The sequence below is a fragment of the Leptonychotes weddellii genome, chromosome 10, assembly GCF_054177405.1.
Source record: "Leptonychotes weddellii isolate Sample4059 chromosome 10, ASM5417740v2, whole genome shotgun sequence".
In the NCBI taxonomy this organism is placed as follows: Eukaryota; Metazoa; Chordata; class Mammalia; order Carnivora; family Phocidae; genus Leptonychotes; species Leptonychotes weddellii.
This window is the reverse complement of record NC_138378.1, coordinates 104,852,461-104,871,725: the sequence shown is the minus strand read 5'-3', so window position 1 is coordinate 104,871,725 and position 19,265 is coordinate 104,852,461. Positions and strand designations below refer to the sequence as shown.

The window sequence follows — 19,265 nt, the reverse complement described above, 5'->3', positions numbered from 1 at the left end:
CTAATTACCAAATAAATGCCTCTTCACTATATAAAACTTTGGATAATATTTTAAAATTAGAGAAACAGTATCACTTATTCCATGACCCAGACACACTTTCAACATTAGAGCAGGGCGCCTGGGTGGCTCAGTCGGTGAAGCATCTGCCTTCAGCTCAGGTCATGATCCCTGGGATCAAGGGCCACATTGAGCCCCGCATCCAGCCCCCGCATCCAGCCCTGAATCGAGACCCGAAATGAGCCCTGCATCCAGCCCCTCACTGAGCCCAGCCCTCACTGGGTTCCCTGCTCACTGGGGAGTCAGCTTCTCCGTCTGCCCCTCCCCTCCGATCATGGGCAGGGTCGCTCTCTCTTTCTCAAAAATAAATAAATAAAATCTTTGAAAAAAAATGAGCGCATGTTCCCTTTGACTGTTTCTTTTTTTATAGTTCATTTATTCATGAAATGCTATCCTGACTTTTTTACATTAACCTTTTACAACGAGGATTTCCCCCAATCATTACGATTCTTTTGTAAGCATTATTTCTTTTTTTTTTTTTTTAAAGATTTTATTCATTTATTTGAGAGAGAGAATGAGACAGAGAGAGAGCACGAGATGGGGGAGGGTCAGAGGGAGAAGCAGACTCCCTGCCGAGCAGGGAGCCCGATGCGGGACTCGATCCCGGGACTCCAGGATCATGACCTGAGCCGAAGGCAGTCGCCCAACCAACTGAGCCACCCAGGCGCCCCTGTAAGCATTATTTCTAATGGGTGTGTGGTAGTCTTAGAAATGACGGTACAGCTGCCCGGTCCAGATACAAATAATATTTATGGCAAAATCATGGTGATGGTGGCACAATATGGTGAATATGCTAAAAACATTGTATAACTTTAAATGGATGAATTGCATAGTATGTGAATTATATCTCAATAAACTTTTTAAAAAAATTAAGAGGAGGAGTAAACAAGTGCACAGAAATACATGGAGGATTCATAAGACTATTACCTCTACTTTTCTGTACATTTCGAATTTTCTAGAATAAAAAGTTGGATACAGTATTTCCTAGAATTCTCAGAGGTGCCGACCCAAATGTTCTCTGGCCTCCTATAGTTCATGGACCCAGAGAAGGCTATCTGTCCCCTAGATGGGGTGGGGTGGGGCTGTTTCACACACAACCCTGGCCAGGGCTGGCCCCTTTTGCCATCTTTTTACTCCACTGACGCTTCTGCCCCACTCACGGGCTGCTCGGCTCACCCCTAGCCACTGGGCCAAAAGTGGGCCTCTGCCAGGGCTCCGACCCCCTCCCCGGCCCCTCCCCCACACCACTGACCTCTCACGTGTCCTCCCCTCCACCCAGTAGGAAGCCACCTTCTACCTGTCACCATCAACCCTGTCAGCAGAGCAGCTGGGATCCCAGTGACCCAGCCCAGGCCTCTGCCTCTCAGCCAGACCCACACTCTCCCAGGGCTGGAAAGCTCAGGCACAGCCTCATACACCACGCAGGCCCTCTGGCTCTCTCGCTTCCAGATCCAGCTGCTCAGACTGGCTTTTCTACTGACCCATCTTCCTACCTCACCTCGCTTCCTGGCTCTCCGACTTGCCAACCATCTTCCAGAAACCTCCGCCTAAGCTCTAAGAAGTTCGGACTCTAAGTGACACTGAGTTCCTTCCCAAACGGCGCCTGAGCCCCAAGCAAATCCAGGGATCTCTGTATTGGGGCACTTGCGTGTCTGGTCCCTGAGCTTTGCCAAGCATTAAAAAGCCCTGGAGAGGTTCTGGAACTCTACAACAGTTAGGAAGTGGGTCCAGCCAGTTACGTGGTTCTGCCTGATGTCTCACACGTGTGTGGTCCCTGACTCAGCCCCCATTCAGAGCTGTATGCAGGGCTTTTGGCATGAACTACGAAGGGTGGCCTCAGGGAGAGAAGGCTGGAGGAGGAACAGAAGTCAGGCTGGGACAAGCAGGCCTGGAGAGGAGGAAGGGCTCCACAGAACACATGCTAGAAGCAGAATCACCGGGACTTGGTGACCAGGTGGATGTAAGTAAGGGTTAAGGAGATTTCCAGGTTGGGGCACCAGGTGAAAGGTGATTCCTTAGCTGGGATAGAAGGTAAAAGAGGAGCAAACACAAGCGTGATTGTTGAAACGGAAGGCCTGTGGATGCTGCTTCCGGGGTGGAGGTGCAGAGCTGGAAACTGAGGCCTAGAGCCGGGGTGAGTCGGGGTGAGCCTCTGCCGAGCGTGAGAAGCCGCGGTAGGCACGGCTCAGAGGCATCCTTCAGAGACAGGGTGACCGACCACATGGCCCAGTCCTGGTTTACACCCACTGTCCTAGAGTCTGGTTAATGCCTATTGTTCCACCTGGCACCTCCTTCACTCAGAAGTGTCCTCGTCTGGATGACAAATGCTGTGGTCACCCTACTCAAGAGAGCCTGCAGGGCAGGGAAAGAAAAGTGACTAAGTCAGGCTCCTTTCACCCACTTGCTTCTCTCGGCCTCCTCATCCTCCTACCTCTGACCCTCCATGCCTGCCTTAGACGCCTGCATTTTCCCCTTGCTCTACCTTCTTCTTGCCCACTTCCCCAGGAGCGTGCTCCTCCCCACCCCACAGACCATCCAGGTTAGCCCAAGTCACAGCTGTGGTGGCTGAAGGAAGAGCGAGCCCGAGGGCCAGCCGCTCAGCCTCGGGGCAGTGGACATGGAGGGAGGCGGCCTCCGCTGGGCTGCGGGCCCACGGGCCTGGTTATGGAGTCAGCACTGGCGGAGGCCGGCCTCCTCTGCTTTCCTGTTTTGTTATCTTGGAGCCAGGCATTCCTGCTCTTGGAGTTGCCCTTGCTTCCTCTGCAAAAGATGGAGATGGGACAAGTGATAGAAATGTCTTTCCACTGTGAAGTTGTGTTCATCTTCTCTGGTGCCACTGCTCATGGGGCTCAGGTCACACGATGTGGGAGGTCAGTCCCCTCGAAGAGAGGGTTTGCATGCACCTGTGTGGGGGTCTCCCTGGGTTGGGAGGCTGAGGACTAGAGTCCATGGAGCCCTTTAAGGACCAGCTGGGGCTAAGGCCTACTTTTGGCGGCCCAGGCCCCTCCGCAGGCCTGCACCCGCCCCTGCTCACCTGCAGAAGGCACCGCAGACACATCGAGGGCCACGGGGGTCCTCTGGCAGCGCGTCCCCCACTGAAGCCACCGCACCTTCTGGAAGGGCTTCCCAAGAGGAGGTCCCGCACTGGAGCCACAAGGGGTTGGAAGGAGGAGGTGTGGACAGCAGAAAAGGAAGAGCAACTTAAGGGAAGGGGAGACGGGACAATCCGCCTGAGAGAGGAGACTCCACCACCAGTCACCTGCTTGGGCCTCAGTCGGAGCGGTTGTGCGTGGCGTGCTGTCTGTGTGTGCTGGAGCTATCCGGCCGCAGGACCCGTGAAAATCGGTTCCAGGGCACTGGGAGCTTGGCAAGTGCTCTTTAGTGGGGGCTCGGGGTGGGGGGGTGGTGCGGCGAGTATCGGGGAAGGCAGTAGGGTTTTGAAGTCAAACCAGGACATAAGCCGAGCTGCCACTTGACCTCTCTGAGCCTCAGTTTGCTCATCGGTAAAATGGGGTTAATGAGGCGGCCTCGCCGGGCTTTGTGAAGCTGGAGGTGATAGATGCCATGGCAGCCGCGACCGCAGCTGCCGAATTCTGCGCAGGAGCTTCGGGAAGCGGAGCGGACCCGGGGTGGGCGGTGGCACAAGGGGCCGACGAGAGGCGCCGCTCCCGGCGGAGAAAGGGGTTCCAGACGCACTCGGCGGGGTAGAGGAAGCTGCCCTCTGCCCCCGACCCGGAGATGCCGCCGCGCGTCTTCCTTTTCGTTCCAGGCGCCCGCCCGGGGTCCTCGGTCCTGGGCTGTCACCTGCACGCCCGGGGAGGGGGGCCGGCGCGCCCCGCGGGGCGGAGAGGCGGGACTTGGCGGCGGCGGCGGGCGCGGGCCGGGGGGTGGGGCGAGGGCCGGGGGGCGGGGGCCGGCGCCCCGCGGGGAGGCCGGCCACGTGACGCCCGCAGCCCCGGCCGGGCTGCCAGGCGGGGAGCGCCGCGGCGGCCCCAGGAGGTGGCGGCGGGCGCGGGAGCCCGGGCCACGCGGGACTGGCCGTCGGGGGCGCCCATGCCATGGAGAAGCTGGCGGCCGGGCTGGCCGGCCTGCGCTGGAGCATGGGCGCCTTCCCGCTCGACCTCATCGTCAGCCGCTGCCGCCTGCCCACGCTCGCCTGCCTCGGGCCAGGTACCGGGGTGCGGGGGAGGGCGGCTGGGGGTCCGCGGGGGGAAATCGGGGACTCTCGGGGCAGGTGCTGGGGGATGGGGGGGGCTTGAGGATGTGGCCTCTGCCCTCCCGCTCCCGGCGCGGGTCCCGCGCAGCTCCCGGTGCGCCTTCCCTGGAGACCCGGGGCCCGAGAGCCGAGGGTCCGCCGCCGCCTCCTGGGCTCTGCGCACGGGCACCGGGACAGAAATCCGGGACAGGCACTGAGGCCCGGCCGGGACAGAGTTTTCCGGGCCAGCTAGAACCCGGAGCGCGGCGGAGGCCCCGCGCCCGCCCCGTCGTGCATCCCTTTCCCTGCCGCGCTCAGACCCCCGCCCGGGCCGCGCCCCCTCCGTCCCTTTGTCTCCCGCCTCTCACCTCGATCCTCCCGCATCCCTTGGGCCTCCGACTCTGTCTTCCCACCGCCGCCGCCCCCCAGCCCTGCTTGGCCCCTCTTGGGACCCTTCTTGCACCCTCCTTTCGCGTCCTGGGGAGCAGTGTGCGGCCCCAGGCGGGCAGGCCACTTCGGGGAGAGACCCGAATGATTGGCCCTCCCGCCGGGCGTGCCCCCAAGTCCCCGGCCCTCCCCCACATCTTGCCCCACTTCCCAGGGGCGCGGGTGCTCTGCCGATGGGACTCTGCATGGGGGCCCGAAAGGGGACGCCTGGAGGCTGCACGGAGTGAGGGGACCGTTTGGAGGAAGGGGAGCTGCTCGGCTGGAGGAGGGGCGGGAGCCGGGGCTGGCAGCCAGGCCGGGGGTTTTGTGTGTGAGAAGAATAGGGGTTTGGCCCGCGTTGGCACACTCGCTTCCCTGAATGCTAATGGGGCCCGCGGCCACAGGCTCCTCTCCTGTCCTTGGGGCCCGCGGCCCCTCCTCCGACCGCGGCGACGAGTGGGCACCGTGAGCCTCAGCGCGTTTCGCGAGCGCACTGCGTGGCGGCGTCCGTGCCCAGGCCGTCGGACAGAGGGGCTCAGCCGCCCAGCGTCTTGTTCTCCGGGTCGTCGGCTGTGATCCCGAGACCGTCCGTGTCAGCCTCAAGGCTGTATGTGTCTGCCTGTGAATGGGCTGAGCGGGCCCTGGGTTCTGCCTGGCCACTTCCCACACATCCTCTTGGGCACCTCTCCCTCCTGGGGGTCCTTTCTAAGCTCCCCGGTCTGGGCAGGCCTCTTTTGGACTCCCATGACCCCTCTGGCACCCCTGACTTGAGTCCTGTGCACCCATTGTAATAGCTTATTGTCTTAACGCTGGGCTGCATCCTCCTTGAAGGGAGACATCCTGCTTAATAAAGATTATGGACTTACTGACCCAATGGATGAATGCATGGACAACTGGTGATGGTCTAGCTGTGACCGTGGGGGCTGTGGCTGTGGTCACCATGAGTGTGGCTATGCGAACAAAGTATGTCTTGAAGTCTTAAAGGTCCTTGTATGCCTCTGCGTTTGGGAGGGGCCCCTTAGTGGGGCTGTGGGACTGAGTTGTGTCAGTGGGGTGACCAGCTCCTGTCTGTCACTGGGCCAGGTGGCTGTGCTGCCTCGACTGTTGGGACCGTGACCCGTGGCTCTTGGTGTGTGCCCTGTGTGGTGGTGGCCCGTGTCCCTGTGGAAGGGTGGGCCGGGGCGTAGGAGAGCTTTCTCTGCCCCCGGAGGGGAGGGCTCCAGGAGGAAGGTTCAGACCCCCTCCAACACAGTGGGAGCCAGGCCCTCCCCCAAGCACCTGAACACATCCTCCCCACACACTTCGTGGGGCCCTCAGGCATCAGGATAAACCACTTCCCATTCGGTTGGGTGGCAGCAATTTAGTCAGTTGTGTCTGAGAGGGCTGGGAAGGAGGCGTCCCCCACCCCCCCTGCCCACCAGCTGCAGCCAGGAGGCCGCTCCGGCTCCCCTGGAAACCGTTGCTGGGATTGGAGCCTCCTGGGCCCAGGCCCCTCCCAACACCTCTGCCCCAGTGCAGCTTCCCCCAGAACTAGGCCCCCCCTGAAAGCCACCCCCCCCCCAACCTCATCACAGTGTTCCAGAGACTGGGAGGGTGAAGGGCTGACAAAGGGCGGGCCAAGAAACAGCCTCTCTGCGAGGGGCTAGGGGGTATCTGAGACTTTCCTCCCTCTCTTTTGCGATCCCCTGAATGTAGGAATTTCCTGGGGCAATGCGTGTAAAAGGGCTGCCCATGAGAGAGGCAGGAATCAGCTCCTCCAAGCCCTGTTCTTCTTCTGACTCGAGTGATGTATGGTGCTGGGGGGAGCCCTCAGCTGGGACTCACAACGGACAGCCCTGTCTCAGCCCTGTCTGTGCCTCCAACACAGATAGGGCTGGGACAGGCCTCCTTGCCTGGCTCAGGCACTGACTTGGGGGCTGAGAACCCTGCTGGTGGTCCTGCGGGCCAGCTCTAGGGTCTGCTGCTCACCCCACCCCCGGCTAGTTTGCTGCTCCCCTCTGGGAGTGCCCAGACAACCTCCACTCAACGTCAAAGGTGGTCTGTTTTCTCCGTTCACATTTCTTCCACCTCCCCACGGGTCTAAGTGCTCCTGGAGGACACGGCTGGCAAATCTGCTGGGAGGTGCTCCTCCCCGCGCCCCCCCACCCCCACCAGCCCCAGGGCCCCAAGCAGCACTGGGCCTGGGACAGCAGGTGAAAGACTCAGGACTATGGCTGGGCTGGTTGCTGGGGCCCTGTCAGGGGCGGGAATCGGCCCTGGGAGACGGGGCATGACTCACAGCCCTGAGGCCACAGCCGGCAAACTGCTTATCCCCTGAGCCTTGCTGACCGGGACAGGCTCATGGGGAGCTGCCCCTAGTCAGGGTCTTAGAGTAGTCAGCCTCCCTACTCTCTCTGCCCCTCCTGATGTTCGCTTTACCTTTCCCTCCTCTTCCGTCCTTCGCCTCCCAGGGGAGTATGCCGAGGGTGTCAGTGAGAGAGACATCCTGCTCATTCACTCCTGCCGCCAGTGGACAACAGTGACAGCCCATACCCTGGAGGAGGGCCACTACGTCATCGGACCCAAGATTGACATCCCCCTGCAGTACCCAGGTGTGCCCAGCCAAGGACAGATGACATAGAGCCGCTGGGGGGTGGAGGCAGGAGGGTAGGAGGTGGGGCTTGGGAGAAGCTGTTGGTGACCACCCTTTCCTTGGAGCCACAGGGCTGAGCCAGGACCTGGCGGGCAGGGGGCGGTTAGGGTTAGGGTCCAGTGGTTTTCATACTGTTCTGGGAAGTCCTGGTTTTCTTGTTGAAAACCTTTGATTCACATTTTATTTTAAAATAGATTTTAAACAACTGATTAAAAAAAATACCCACACTCTCAGATTGCTAGGAGTCAAACCTTAAGCCCAGCGAGAGACCTGGGCTGTGTTCCGTGAGCTGCCTCATTAAGCCTGTTTGGTACAGACCCTCAAGGAGAACACGGCCAGGATCTTCTCAGTGGCGTGCAACCAAAGCCCTTCAGAAGCAAAGGGATGCTTGGGCTGAGTATCTGGCTGCCCCTGCCCACTGTAATCCTGTTCTTCCCAATTTTTGTGTTAAATTCGCTGTTTTCATTGATTGACTTTATAAGTGAATGTTAATGTTTTAGACTTTTAAATAAGATTACGCTAATGAACTACTTTTATCTTTTATACATATGATGTTGATCTACATCAGATTTTGTTTGAAGAAAGGATTCTGCTGCTGGAGAGGGAAAATACAGCCCTTGTATTTTACACATGATAAAACAGAGGGTTTAAGAGGGAAGGGACTTGCCCAGGGTCACACGGCTAGTAAGAAGCAGAGCATGGGCTAGAACCCCAGTAACCTGACTCCTGGGCTGGTGCTTGCTTGCACCACACCAGCAATGTAGGGTTGTCGTCACCTGGGTGGGAAGGATGGGAATCTGGTGGCTCCATCCCAGCGAAGCCCCCATGTGAGCCCACGACCGCACAGCTCCTGTGTGTTAAACCTATGGCTGCCTTCCAGACACTGAGCTGAGCATTTCATCATTTTATCCCCACGGCCACCCTGTGAGAAAGTCTTATTAATTCCATTTAACTCACAAAGTGAGGCTCCAGGAACTCCAGTAGCTTGCCCCCCACCCCCAGCCCTTCCTGAACCAGGGGGGACAGGACTAAGACAAAGGCTTCTGCTCTTTACAACAACACTGCGAAGTTGGTACCCCCACAGTCCTCACAGCCCATTTAAAAGATGAGAAAACTCTCTCAGGTTCTTTCTGACCTGGGGTTCTGTCCTGAGCCCTGAGCCCTTGAGAAGGCCTGCTTAGAAGCTAGAAACTTCCCAGGCTGGGTATCTATCTGGTGTTCGTCCAGGAAGAGGTCCCAGGTCTTCTTGGGATAAAAAAGCAAAAATTGGAAAAAGCCCTCACTGACAGAAGTGTGACTTTACTTTCCTATTTCAGTTGTGTGATTAAGAATCCGGGCAACCAAGGCACAGAACCTTCTAGGGAAGAGTGAGAGCAGGAGGCTTCTAGCCCTTCCCCTATGTCTTTTGGTGCCCCTGAGTGCATGTGGACCCTGTGGTCATGAGGTGACAGCTGGCCTGTAGGAGAGGAGCATCCCCATCAGCATCTTTCCAGTGGGTGGCTCGGTGGGGGAGGGGAGGCCAGGCCCCTTAGGAGTAGGAGGGGCGGGGTAAGGAGGAAGCTGAGAGCACAGCCCAGTTCCTCCTAATGAATTAATAATAGGGTGGGCGGGGGCAGCAGCTGCGGACCGGAGGGCCGCGGGGGTGGGGAGTGCAGCCCCGCACCCGGGGAGTCCGGGGGAACCTGGCTGCTCTGAGGCAGCCCCCACCGCCCCGAGTGCGGGGCCAGGTGGCTCTGGTCAGCGGCGGCTGGCACACGGGGCGCTAGGCCGTATGCTTCCATTTCACAGATGGGAAAACTGAAGCCTACAGAGAGTAAATAGGTTGCCTAAGGTCACACAACTGGTTGGTGCCAGAGATGGGATACAACCGGGTCTGTCCACCCCCAAGTGTGCACATTTACCCATCATTCTTGAGGGAACGGCTGCCGGGGTCGGGTGCTGGGAGGAGGGGAGATAAGCAGGGCTGCTTCGGGCTGGACGGGACGCCAGGCAGCACACATGTGTTCTAGGAGGGGAGGGCAGGGAGCAGGGGCAGGCGGGGGGCGGGGGGGCGGGGGGGCAGCTCCCTGGGCCTGCGGGGGTCTCGGGCCGGGGGAAGGCAGGAGAAGAAGCTGCAGGGGGGAGTAAAGGCTCCCAGGGGCTAGCGCCTCACTCCCGGGAGGGTTCCCTTCCTTCCTTCCTCCTGCAGTAATGACCGGTGCCGGGCTCAGGCTGCGGCCGAGGGGGTGGTGCCGGCTACCATGGTTACATCGATCCCCGGGCCACATCCTCCCCCGGCTGCAGCCCTGACTTGGCTCCGGCTCTCCCCACAGGAGGCAGCGGGCATTTCGCCCCGCATGGCTGCTTGGGGTGGGGGGGTTTGGGGGGTGGGGGGGACACCGGGTGAGGGAGGGGCAGCGCTCCCGGTGGGAAGGTAGCCGAGGTGCAAGTCCTGCCACCCGACCCCCAGACGGCTGTTCCCTGCTGGGCCCCTCCCCCGGCATCCCTGCTGCCCTCAAGGGCTGAGGCACGTCTTCATTCGAGGGTCTCAGAGTGGTGGGGGCAGGACTCCCTCCGGGGCACCTGCCCTTCTCTTTCTCCGCTCTCACTTCTTTCCTGCTTCTAGATGCTCATGGAGTCTGTCCTTGGCCCTTCGTGTTTCCTACCCAGCACTGGGGAGGCCCGGTGGGGGGTCCTCAGTCTGGGATTCTGGCTGGGTTTTGGGGAATCCAGGACCCCCCACACTGTATACAAAATGGTGTTTGTGTTCATGCCAGGAGTTCACTGTGGGCATTTTTCTGGGAAGAGGGTTCCCAGAGCGTTAAGATCTTCTGTTCTTCTTTCCTTGAGCTGTCTTCCCTGCCCTAGGAAGACTCCACCCGTGGGCTGGTGACCTTCAGTCTGAACTTCTGACCAGGCATCCCCAAGCCCTGCCCCCGACCCCCCCAGGAGCACCCCTTCCTGGCCTCCCACCCCCTCAGTTGGCCTCCTCAGGACTGGCTCCAGCCCCACAGCATGTTACTTCCGGGTCCCCAGTTTCGCTTAGCAGCTCTGCCAGCTCCATTTTTTTTTTCTTTTTTTGTCTCCTTTTTTTCTTTCTTGTAGTTTCAAGTTTTTATTTAAATTCCAGTTAACGTACAGTGTAATATTGATTTCAGGTGTGGGATTCATCACTTACATACACCCCCTGGTGCTCATCACAAGTGCCTTCCTTAATCCCCATCACCCATGTGGCCCACCCCCTGCCCACCTCTCTCTAGCAACGCTCAGTTTGTTGTCTAGCATTTTTTCTTTAAAGATTTTATTTATTTATTTGAGAGAGAATGAGAGAGAGCACATGAGAGGGGGGAGGGTCAGAGGGAGAAGCAGGCTCCTCGCTGAGCAGGGAGCCCGATGCGGGACTCGATCCCGGGACTCCAGGATCATGACCTGAGCCGAAGGCAGTCGCTTAACCAACTGAGCCACCCAGGCGCCCTGTTGTCTAGCATTAAGAGTCTGTTTTGCCAGCTCTATTCCTGCTAGGCGTGGTGGCCCGAGTCCTCTCCTCCCCTGCCTACTCCTCATCTGCCACCCCAGGCTTCCTTCCACGTACCCCTTTGTTCGATTTCGCTCTTCCCCCAGCCACCGTCCGGGCTCTGCTGCAGAACAGTCCCTGGCCGACTGACTTGACCGGCCGGCCGCCCACACTTTCTTTACAGAGCTCAACTTGGATCTTGGCATTTCCTTGCTCAAAACACACTGTAATTGCTTTCATTTCTTTTTATTTTCTCTTTCTTTTTTTTTGGCGGGGGGGTCGGATGACCCTTTATTGAAATACTTTCCTTTTTGGTCCTTAACTAGCGGGGCATTCTGCTGCACTGCTGTTGATGCCGACTATGAGGTCACGAAGGTGACAGCCATCAACATTGCGGCCTACAGACTGGGCAGTCCCCAGGATCTCTTGAATGGTTCCGGAGAGTTCTCTAGCTAATGATGCGTGCCACTTCCGTGGGGCAGTGTTGACAATCTCCTGAAAAGTGATGTTTCCACTGTGATTCAGGTCTTCCTGCTTCTTTCTGTCTCTTAGTGGTTCATTGAGGGCTTTGATGATCAGAGCAGAGGGCAGAAGGTACCAGTTCAATCTGGGCCTGTCTTGAATGGTCAGGGTCACTGTCCACCTCAGACCCTTGCAGTCACCACTGGTTCGGGCGATGTCCTCACTCACCTTATTTGGAGACAGACCCAGGGGCCAATCTTGGAGGCCCAGCAGACATGGCCCCAGCTTTCCCACCAGTGCACCTCAGGTATAAGACTTTGATCTCGGGTGCCTGGGTGGCTCAGTTGGTTAAGCGACTGCCTTCGGCTCAGGTCATGATCCTGGAGTCCCGGGATCGAGTCCCGCATCGGGCTCCCTGCTCAGCAGGAGCGTGCTTCTCCCTCTGACCCTCCCCCCTCTCATGTGCTCTCTGTCTCTCTCATTCTCTCTGTCTCAAATAAATAAAATCTTTAAAAAAAAAAAAAAAGACTTTGATCTCATTGGGATTGAATTTAGGAGAAAAAGCTAAAAAGCCGAAAGCTCATTTCTTCCTGCGTAGAATCCTTCCGCCTTAGTCTGGCGTTCAGAGCCTTTCATCACCCGGATGCTACTTCCCCGGCTGTCGTCCCCTTCCTCAAGTCCTGGGCACAGGCACTCCCCTGTCGGGCCCAGGGCCGGCAGTCTGCTCTCCTGACTCGGGTTTGCACCAGTTCTTCCATGTGGGACGGTCTGTTCCGTAAAACTCTTCTCATTCTCAGGATCCCCTCAGGCCGCCAGGCAGGTTCCCACTCACTCCGCGGTCCTCTGGCTCTCTAGTCCCGGGTCCCCACCCGCCGGTATTGGGCGCTCACTGTCACACCCACTCTGTCTGAGTCCCTGGGTTTGCACCCTCTGGCAGGTCTAGCCCAACATCTGGCACACACAGAGGGAGCTCCATAACTGGGGAATGAATAAATGCTTGGACCATGACTGCAGCAACCACCTCCAGGAAGGCTATGGAAGCTAAAGAGCCACCTTGCCTCCTCTTGGCCTGTTGTCCCCTCACCTAAGATTCCCCTCTGTCTGTGGAAGGCCTGAGAAGAGGGTATCCGTCCACATGTCCAGGATTGTCGCAGCCTGTCTTTGTGCTCTTGTAGGTGGGCACATTACACGTGTGTGGCCAGTGAGGTAAGACCATTTACACAAGGGTGTCAGCTTCATGGATTAGCCTCCTTCTTTGGAAGTCCGTGTCTGCTGGGGGCATCCGCCGAGCCAGCCAAAACAGCCCTAGACTGCAGGCTCGGAAGGCCGCCTCTGAGGGATTTTGCTGGGCTCTGGTCAGAGGTCTCTGGGACGGTGCGGCTGGATGTTGGACCAGGGCGGGGTCTGGGAACAGAGCTGGAGTCTGAGCCGCTCTCCTGGGGCCTCCAAGGCCTCGGGCTGAGCCCCCGGCCCGCCCAGTGCATCGCTATGGAGCAGCCACCCAAGGTCGACGCGTTGGATGCCAGATCTAGACAGGACCCCAAAGCCCCTGCTCCAGCACCCTCACATGAGCACCCAGAGAGGGGAAGGGGCTTGTCTAGGGTCACAGCAAGTCAGAGTGGGGCTGGGACAAAGCTAGGAGCCTGCATCTCCTGTGCACACTGATGCTTGGTTAGAGGCCAGCTCTGTGTGCAAGTGTTCGGCTGCCTCTTTGCACTCGGATTTCTCTGGGCAGGCAGCTGCTAACCTCCTCACCTACCCACAAGCTCTCCGTGGGGTTCCAGATGCTAGGTCTGTGCTCTCCTTTGCCCTTGAGCCAGCTGACCAGCCCCTTCCACCTCCTGTGGGTGCAAACCTGCCTTTCTGCCCGCCGGAGTTCCAGCGGGGCTGGCTGAGGTGAGGGTAGCAGGAAGTAGGGACTAGCAGGCAGGCCTGCCCTAGCAGCCTGTGTTCCTCCTTTGTAGGGAAGTTCAAGCTCCTGGAGCAGGCCCGGGATGTGCGGGAGCCAGTGAGGTACTTCAGCAGCGTGGAGGAGGTGGCCAGCGTCTTCCCTGACCGCATCTTTGTGATGGAAGCCATCACCTTCAGCGTCAAGGTCGGTCCTTGCCACACCAGGCAGGATGCCCCATCGTTGGTTGGAGGGTTGCCCTCAGGTAGAAGGTCAGTGTGGCTCCTGGCAGCTCCCCGACGGCATTTGGCACGATTGGCCATATCAGAAGAGCTAGGTGTGTGACCCACTGGCCTGCAGAACTTTCTGGAAAGGTGGTGAGGCAGGAGTAAGTGTGGAGCATCAGGCCCTGACTTGGAGGCCTTCAGGGCAGCCTGTCCTAGCGTCCACTGGTAAGGGGTAGTTGTTGGGGTACACAATACCAACAGGCCCCACTTGTGTACAGATCGCTCTTTACTGTTTACAAACCCTTATCCATCAATTCATTTCTCTTCACAGTAGCCTTGTTGAGTGGGTGGAGCATTATTCCTGCCCAAATTGTAAAGATAACGATAATAAAATTGTCATTTATTGGGTATTTTCAAAGTAGGTCACTGTACGTACAGCAATTCTTCCAACTAAGAGTTATTGCATGAGGCAACTAGGCCCCAGAGGTAGCTCATTTAAGGTTGCACAGCTGCCATGTGGCCTCTCCAGGAGGGAAGGTGGGTCCCCGACCCCCCAGTCCAGTGGTCTTGATCGGGTTTCAGCCCGGGGAACGCGCCCCCCCACCCCCACCCCCCGCCGGGAGCCTCAAAGGGCGGCTTTCCCTGGGGCTCTGGCTAAGGCCTCGCCGTGTTCCTGGCCTCCGCAGGTGGTGTCGGGCGAATTCAGCGAGGACAGCGAGGTGTACAACTTCACGCTGCACGCGGGCGACGAGCTCACTCTCATGGGCCAGGCGGAGATCCTGTGCGCCAAGACCACCAAGGAGCGCTCGCGCTTCACCACGCTGCTGCGCAAGCTGGGCCGGGCCGGGGCGCTGGCCGGGGTGGGCGGCGGCGGCCCCGGGGGCGCGGGGGCCGCGAGCGGCGGTGGCGCCAGGCCCATCAAGGGCAAGATGCCCTGCCTCATCTGCATGAACCACCGCACCAACGAGAGCCTGAGCCTGCCCTTCCAGTGCCAGGGCCGCTTCAGCACGCGCAGCCCGCTGGAGCTGCAGATGCAGGAGGGCGAGCACACGGTGCGCGCCATCATCGAGCGCGTGCGGCTCCCGGTGAACGTGCTGGTGCCCAGCCGGCCGCCGCGCAACCCTTACGACCTGCACCCGGTGCGGGAGGGCCACTGCTACAAGCTGGTCAGCATCATCTCCAAGACTGTGGTGCTGGGGCTGGCGCTGCGCCGCGAGGGCCCGGCGCCGCTGCACTTCCTGCTGCTCACCGACACGCCGCGCTTCGCGCTGCCGCAGGGCCTCCTGGCCGGGGACCCGCGCGTGGAGCGCCTGGTGCGCGACAGCGCCTCCTACTGCCGCGAGCGCTTCGACCCGGACGAGTACTCCACGGCCGTGCGCGAGGCCCCCGCCGAGCTGGCCGACGACTGCGCCAGCCCGCGCCGCGCGCGCCTCTGCCTGCCCGCGCCCCCGCGCGCCCCCGCCCGCGCCCCCGGCCCGCCCGGCGACGGCGACCAGGAGTACGTGAGCCCGGACTGGGCCGGCGCGCCCGAGCCCGCAGCGCCGCCCGCCGAGATCCCCTACGAGGAGCTGTGGACGCACCAGGCGGCCGACGGCCTCGCCGAGGGCCGGGCTCGGCCGCCGCCCGGGCCCGACCTCATCTCCTTCGTGGCCGCTGGGCCGCCCCGCCTGGAGCCCGAGGCCCCGCCGCCTCCTGTCCCCCCCAAGTCCGAGGCGGTGGGTGGCTGCGATGTAGGTGGGAAGGGTGGGAGGCAGGGAGCCGAGCTGGGGGCTCTCTCTCCTCCAGGGAGGGAGGTGGCCAGCCAGATGCCAGTTCTCCTGAGCCCCGGGCTCCAGCCCCTGGAGTGTGTGACGGGGGGCGGGGGGGGGGGGACCTGGGAGGAGGGGGCGGAAGAACGGGAGAACAAGGGGGAAGACACAGGAGCGTATTTGTAGTAAGGGATACTAGAGACAGTGGTGCTAGGAGTTTTGGAGACAAAGATGCTAGTAGGTCTCCAGCTTGAGAGAATTTGGGATGAGCCCTGAAGGTCCCCTAGAACCAGGAGTCCTTTAAATTGTCCAGTGAAAAGAAGGTCCCATGATGGAATAAATTTAGAAAAATGTAGTGGAAGATTCCCAGCTCACCCCCTCCTCACTTTGGAGCCATAGAACTTTGGTTTATTAAAAGCTCTGAGAAGTCCTGCACTAAGGAACCCTATTTATACCTAACACAGAATTTCCCAACCATACTCGTCCAGAGAAATAGACTCTAGCTTTTAATATCCCAGGGAGTCCACTTTGAGTATTCGACCTGTAAAGAAGGGAATCAGATGGCAGATACTTGTCCTTCCCTTTCTTCTCCCTGTCACACCACTTTCCTTTTCCTTGAGGAAAAGGTTGACTTTCTATTTGGATCTACTTCTGTATTCTCTTACCTTCATGATGGATTTCCAGGGCTGTGGGAGATGGTGTGTGTGGGCTCTCAGAGTGAAACAGGCTGGAGAGACTACAAGGGGTGGGGTGGGTGAGTAGCTGGAGGTAAGGCCAAGTGTCAGGCCCAGACACCCTCCTTGCCCAGCTGCTTGGGAAAGGGAAGGTAAGGAGTGTCCACTGCTTGGGGACAGGGCGTGGAGTCATGGCGCTCTGCTTGCAGGTGAAGGAGGAGTGCCGCCTGCTCAATGCCCCCCCTGTGCCTCCCCGGGGTGGCAGCGGCCGGCTCTCGGGCAGCCCCCCGGTGCCCCCACGCTTCCCCAAGCTGCAGCCCGGCCGCTCACCTAGCTCCAGCCTCCCCTACTACTCGTCTGGCCTCCAGGACGGGTGAGCCCCTGCCTGCTCTTGGTGCTGGGTCCTCCTGCCGGGGATTGAGGAGGGGAAGGGCGGGGAGAGGGGGGCCAGTACTGAGGGAGAGGAAGAGTCCAGGCCTGCCGTTCAGAGCGGGCAGGTTCTCGAGGGTGCCGGGGGCTGGGGCCCACTGCTTTGCTTTCCACCTTCCTGCTCCAGCTTGTTCCTAAGTGCTGACGATTGGATGGGAACACTGCTCAGGGTCCCCTCAGGCTGGGATCGGCCACAGGATGGACTGCTCCTTGCTCTATTAAAATTTTTATTTAATGCAGTTTAGTTTAATTTTTCCTGGGGTGGGAGAGGCTGGAAGACAGACCAGGGCAGTCCCAGGGGGTCTCGGGCCTCGGGGGCTGGGGTGCGAGCGGGTGGGGCTGAGGTCCCAGTGGCCGTCTCTGGCCTGGCAGAGCGGTTTGCTGTGTCCTGCGTGTGAGCCTGTGGCGCTTCCCTCTTGCACTGGCTGACCCTTCCGTGTGTGTGTGTCTCTGCCCACAGGACAGGGTCTCGCAGTGGCAGTGGCTCTCCGTCACCGGACGCCTACTCCCTTTATTGCTACCCATGCACCTGGGGAGACTGCAAGGCGGGCGAGTCCTCCAGCCGCCCACCCCCGGCACCCCTGCCCTCGACCACGCAGCCCAGCCAGGCCGCCCGGGCCCTTGCAGAGCCCCTGAGCGGTCGAGCCACCTCCCTCTTGGGAGCGGACACCCCTGTCAAGGCCTACCACAGCTGCCCGCCTCTGTTCAAGCCCTCTCACCCCCAGAAACGCTTTGCTCCGTTTGGAGCTCTCAACCCCTTTTCGGGGCCTGCCTACCCCTCCGGCCCTTCAGCGGCCTCCTCTTCTGGGCCCACCACCAGCTCGGGTCCCCTGGCTACCTCCAGCCCTGCTTTTCCCCCAGGCCCAGGCTCACCAGGCCAGGCCTATTCAGCTGCTCCCACCTCGTGTCCCACCTCCTCCTCCTCCTCCTCTGAGTGGCAGGAACCAGCCCTGGAGCCCTTTGATCCCTTTGAGCTGGGCCAGGGCAGTTCTCCAGAGCCCGAGCTGCTCCGCTGTCAGGAGCCCAGAGCTGTGGGGGCACCCTGCCTCTCGCCACTTGGACCCCCCAAGGCCTTTGAACCCGAAGGTTTGGTGCTGCGGCAGGTCCCCACCCCGCTGTCACTGGTGGCCCTGCAGGGGCCCGAGGCAGGCGGAGGACGGCTCCTTCTCACCCAAGGGCGCTTGGAAGGGCCTCCTGCCAGTCCCCGGGAGGGGGCTGCAGGCTGGGGAGGCCGGGATGCCTCCTCCTGGCAGCCTCCTGCTGACCTGTCTGCGCTCTCCCTGGAAGAAGTCTCTCGAAGTCTGCGTTTCATCGGGCTCTCAGAGGATGTGGTGAGCTTCTTTGCCCGAGAACGCATTGATGGCAGCATCTTTGTGCAACTCAGTGAGGACATCCTGGCAGATGACTTCCACCTCACCAAGCTGCAGGTCAAGAAGATCATGCAGTTCATCAAAGGCTGGCGGCCCAAGATCTGAGGTTCCCAGCTTGTAGCCGCACAGCTGGAACGCTGGCGCGGAGGCCGCGGGGGTTAGCCCCGGGTCTGCTGGGGGGGCAGCGCGCCCGAGCAGGTCCTCCTGCCAGGAGAATCTGCCGAGACTGAGGCAGCCAGGCAGCCCCTCCGAGTGAATCCAGGGGAGACACACTTGGAAATGGGGACGTCTGGCCTTTGTGCCGAGTGAGTGGGGAGGGGGCTGAAGGCACAGTGCGCACCTGGGCCTGGGGACACGTTGCTGTGATTCCCACGGTGGGGGAGGGGGTGTTTGTCATCCCCTGTCCTGATGCAGAGCTTCACAGATATCTGGCACTTCTCAAGCTTGTAGGTTCCGGTTAGAGACCAGGGAAGAAGATGGTCCGTAATTTAAGCACAAATTCCCCAAGTGCCCCCCCCCCTCTTGTGCTCTGTGGGCTTTTGGCCTTAGCTGCCCCAGAGTCTGGGGCCGTTCCTGTATGTCTGGGAGGCCCTTCCTTTCTGCTTCTATGAATTCGGGCCCTGGCCCCAAGCACGGGCAGCTCAAGGACGAGCCAGGTGCCAGCGGGCGGGTGAGGACTCCGGGGGAGCCCAGCTCTGCTGCTGCCCTGCTCGTCTAGTTAGGGAGGCAGATGTTCCCCTGCTGTCGCCAGTGCCCGGGCTTCTGCCTCCCGTCCTGCCGGGTGGGGTCCGGTCTGAGAAGATTCTCACTCGGTGGAAGAGCAGGTAGATTGCGGTCAGCTGCTCCTGGATTCTGGAGGCAAGTGGCCTTCACTCACTCCCACTTCCGCCGGTCTCCTGCCCCCTTCACTGGACTGTGGCAAACACATGCTGGCCTTCTCTGGTTTTCTGCCACCGCACAGGTGGGTTGGGTGGGAAAGAGAAAGCACCGTGGTTTGGGAAGACGGGCTTTCTCCCTGCTCCTGGAGCTCAGGCTTCCTGCGCGTGTTCGTCGCCTCTCGTCAGGTCTCCGGGGCCTGGCTGGTGGGCATGGAGACCTGCTGGCACCTGGAGCAGGCTGGCCACTGTGGCCAACCGCCCATCTGCCTGGAGCCGCACCAGCTCCCCTCACGCCACTGGCGGCAGGCCCCAGACCGACCAGCCTTCTCTTCTGCCTTACCTAGCCTACCTAGATATTTATTTCCTCCGTTTTTCTCTTAAGCGTAGTGAAGCCATGCTGGTGCTCGAGCCCCGAGCAGACGCCTCCGGCTCCAGGGAGGGGGAGTCAGAAGTCGAGCACACACACTGTGATGCTAAAGCATTGGGTTTCCTTGCCGATCACTCTGTGAATCCTCAAGGACTCGTGAAATAAATGCTAGAGCACTCAACAGTAGTGGGGGTGCGACTCTGGGCATCGACGCTCTCTTCCTCTGGAGGGCGCCGGGGCCCGACAGGTACAAGGTGTAGGCCTCCGGGCAGGGGAGGACTTTGGAATGCGGTGTGCCTGTGGCCCACTCCTGGGTTCCCTTCTGAAAGCCCCTCCTCAGCCCCTACCCTACGAGAACCTTCCAGCTCCCACCACCGTTTCACCCTCATTCCTACCTTCTAGTGCTGCTGAGTGGAAAG

At 60.0% G+C, this 19,265-nt stretch overlaps 1 protein-coding gene and 1 long non-coding RNA gene across 3 annotated transcripts; one reads left to right on the top strand and one right to left on the bottom strand.

Moving 5' to 3' along the window:
- Positions 1–173: 173 nt before the first annotated feature.
- Positions 174–5,378, bottom strand: LOC145715972 (uncharacterized). Its single transcript, XR_014138297.1, has 3 exons — positions 4,621–5,378; positions 3,092–3,201; positions 174–2,817 (listed from the first exon to the last, which is right to left on the bottom strand). It is a non-coding gene; the product is annotated as an uncharacterized LOC145715972 (long non-coding RNA).
- GAREM2 (GRB2 associated regulator of MAPK1 subtype 2) lies at positions 4,072–19,027 on the top strand. 2 transcript variants are annotated; one of them, XM_081797086.1, is made up of 6 exons: positions 4,072–4,227; positions 7,129–7,269; positions 13,230–13,360; positions 14,067–15,095; positions 16,012–16,175; positions 16,692–19,027. In XM_081797086.1, the coding sequence occupies exons 1-6, from the start codon at positions 4,116–4,118 to the stop codon at positions 17,704–17,706; spliced, it is 2,592 nt and encodes an 863-aa protein (XP_081653212.1). In that variant the 5' UTR covers positions 4,072–4,115; the 3' UTR covers positions 17,707–19,027. The 2 variants fall into 2 exon arrangements, with proteins under 2 accessions (XP_081653212.1, XP_081653213.1); XM_081797087.1 differs by lacking the exons at positions 4,072–4,227; positions 7,129–7,269 and adding an exon at positions 11,852–12,471.
- The last annotated feature ends 238 nt before the right edge of the window (positions 19,028–19,265 follow it).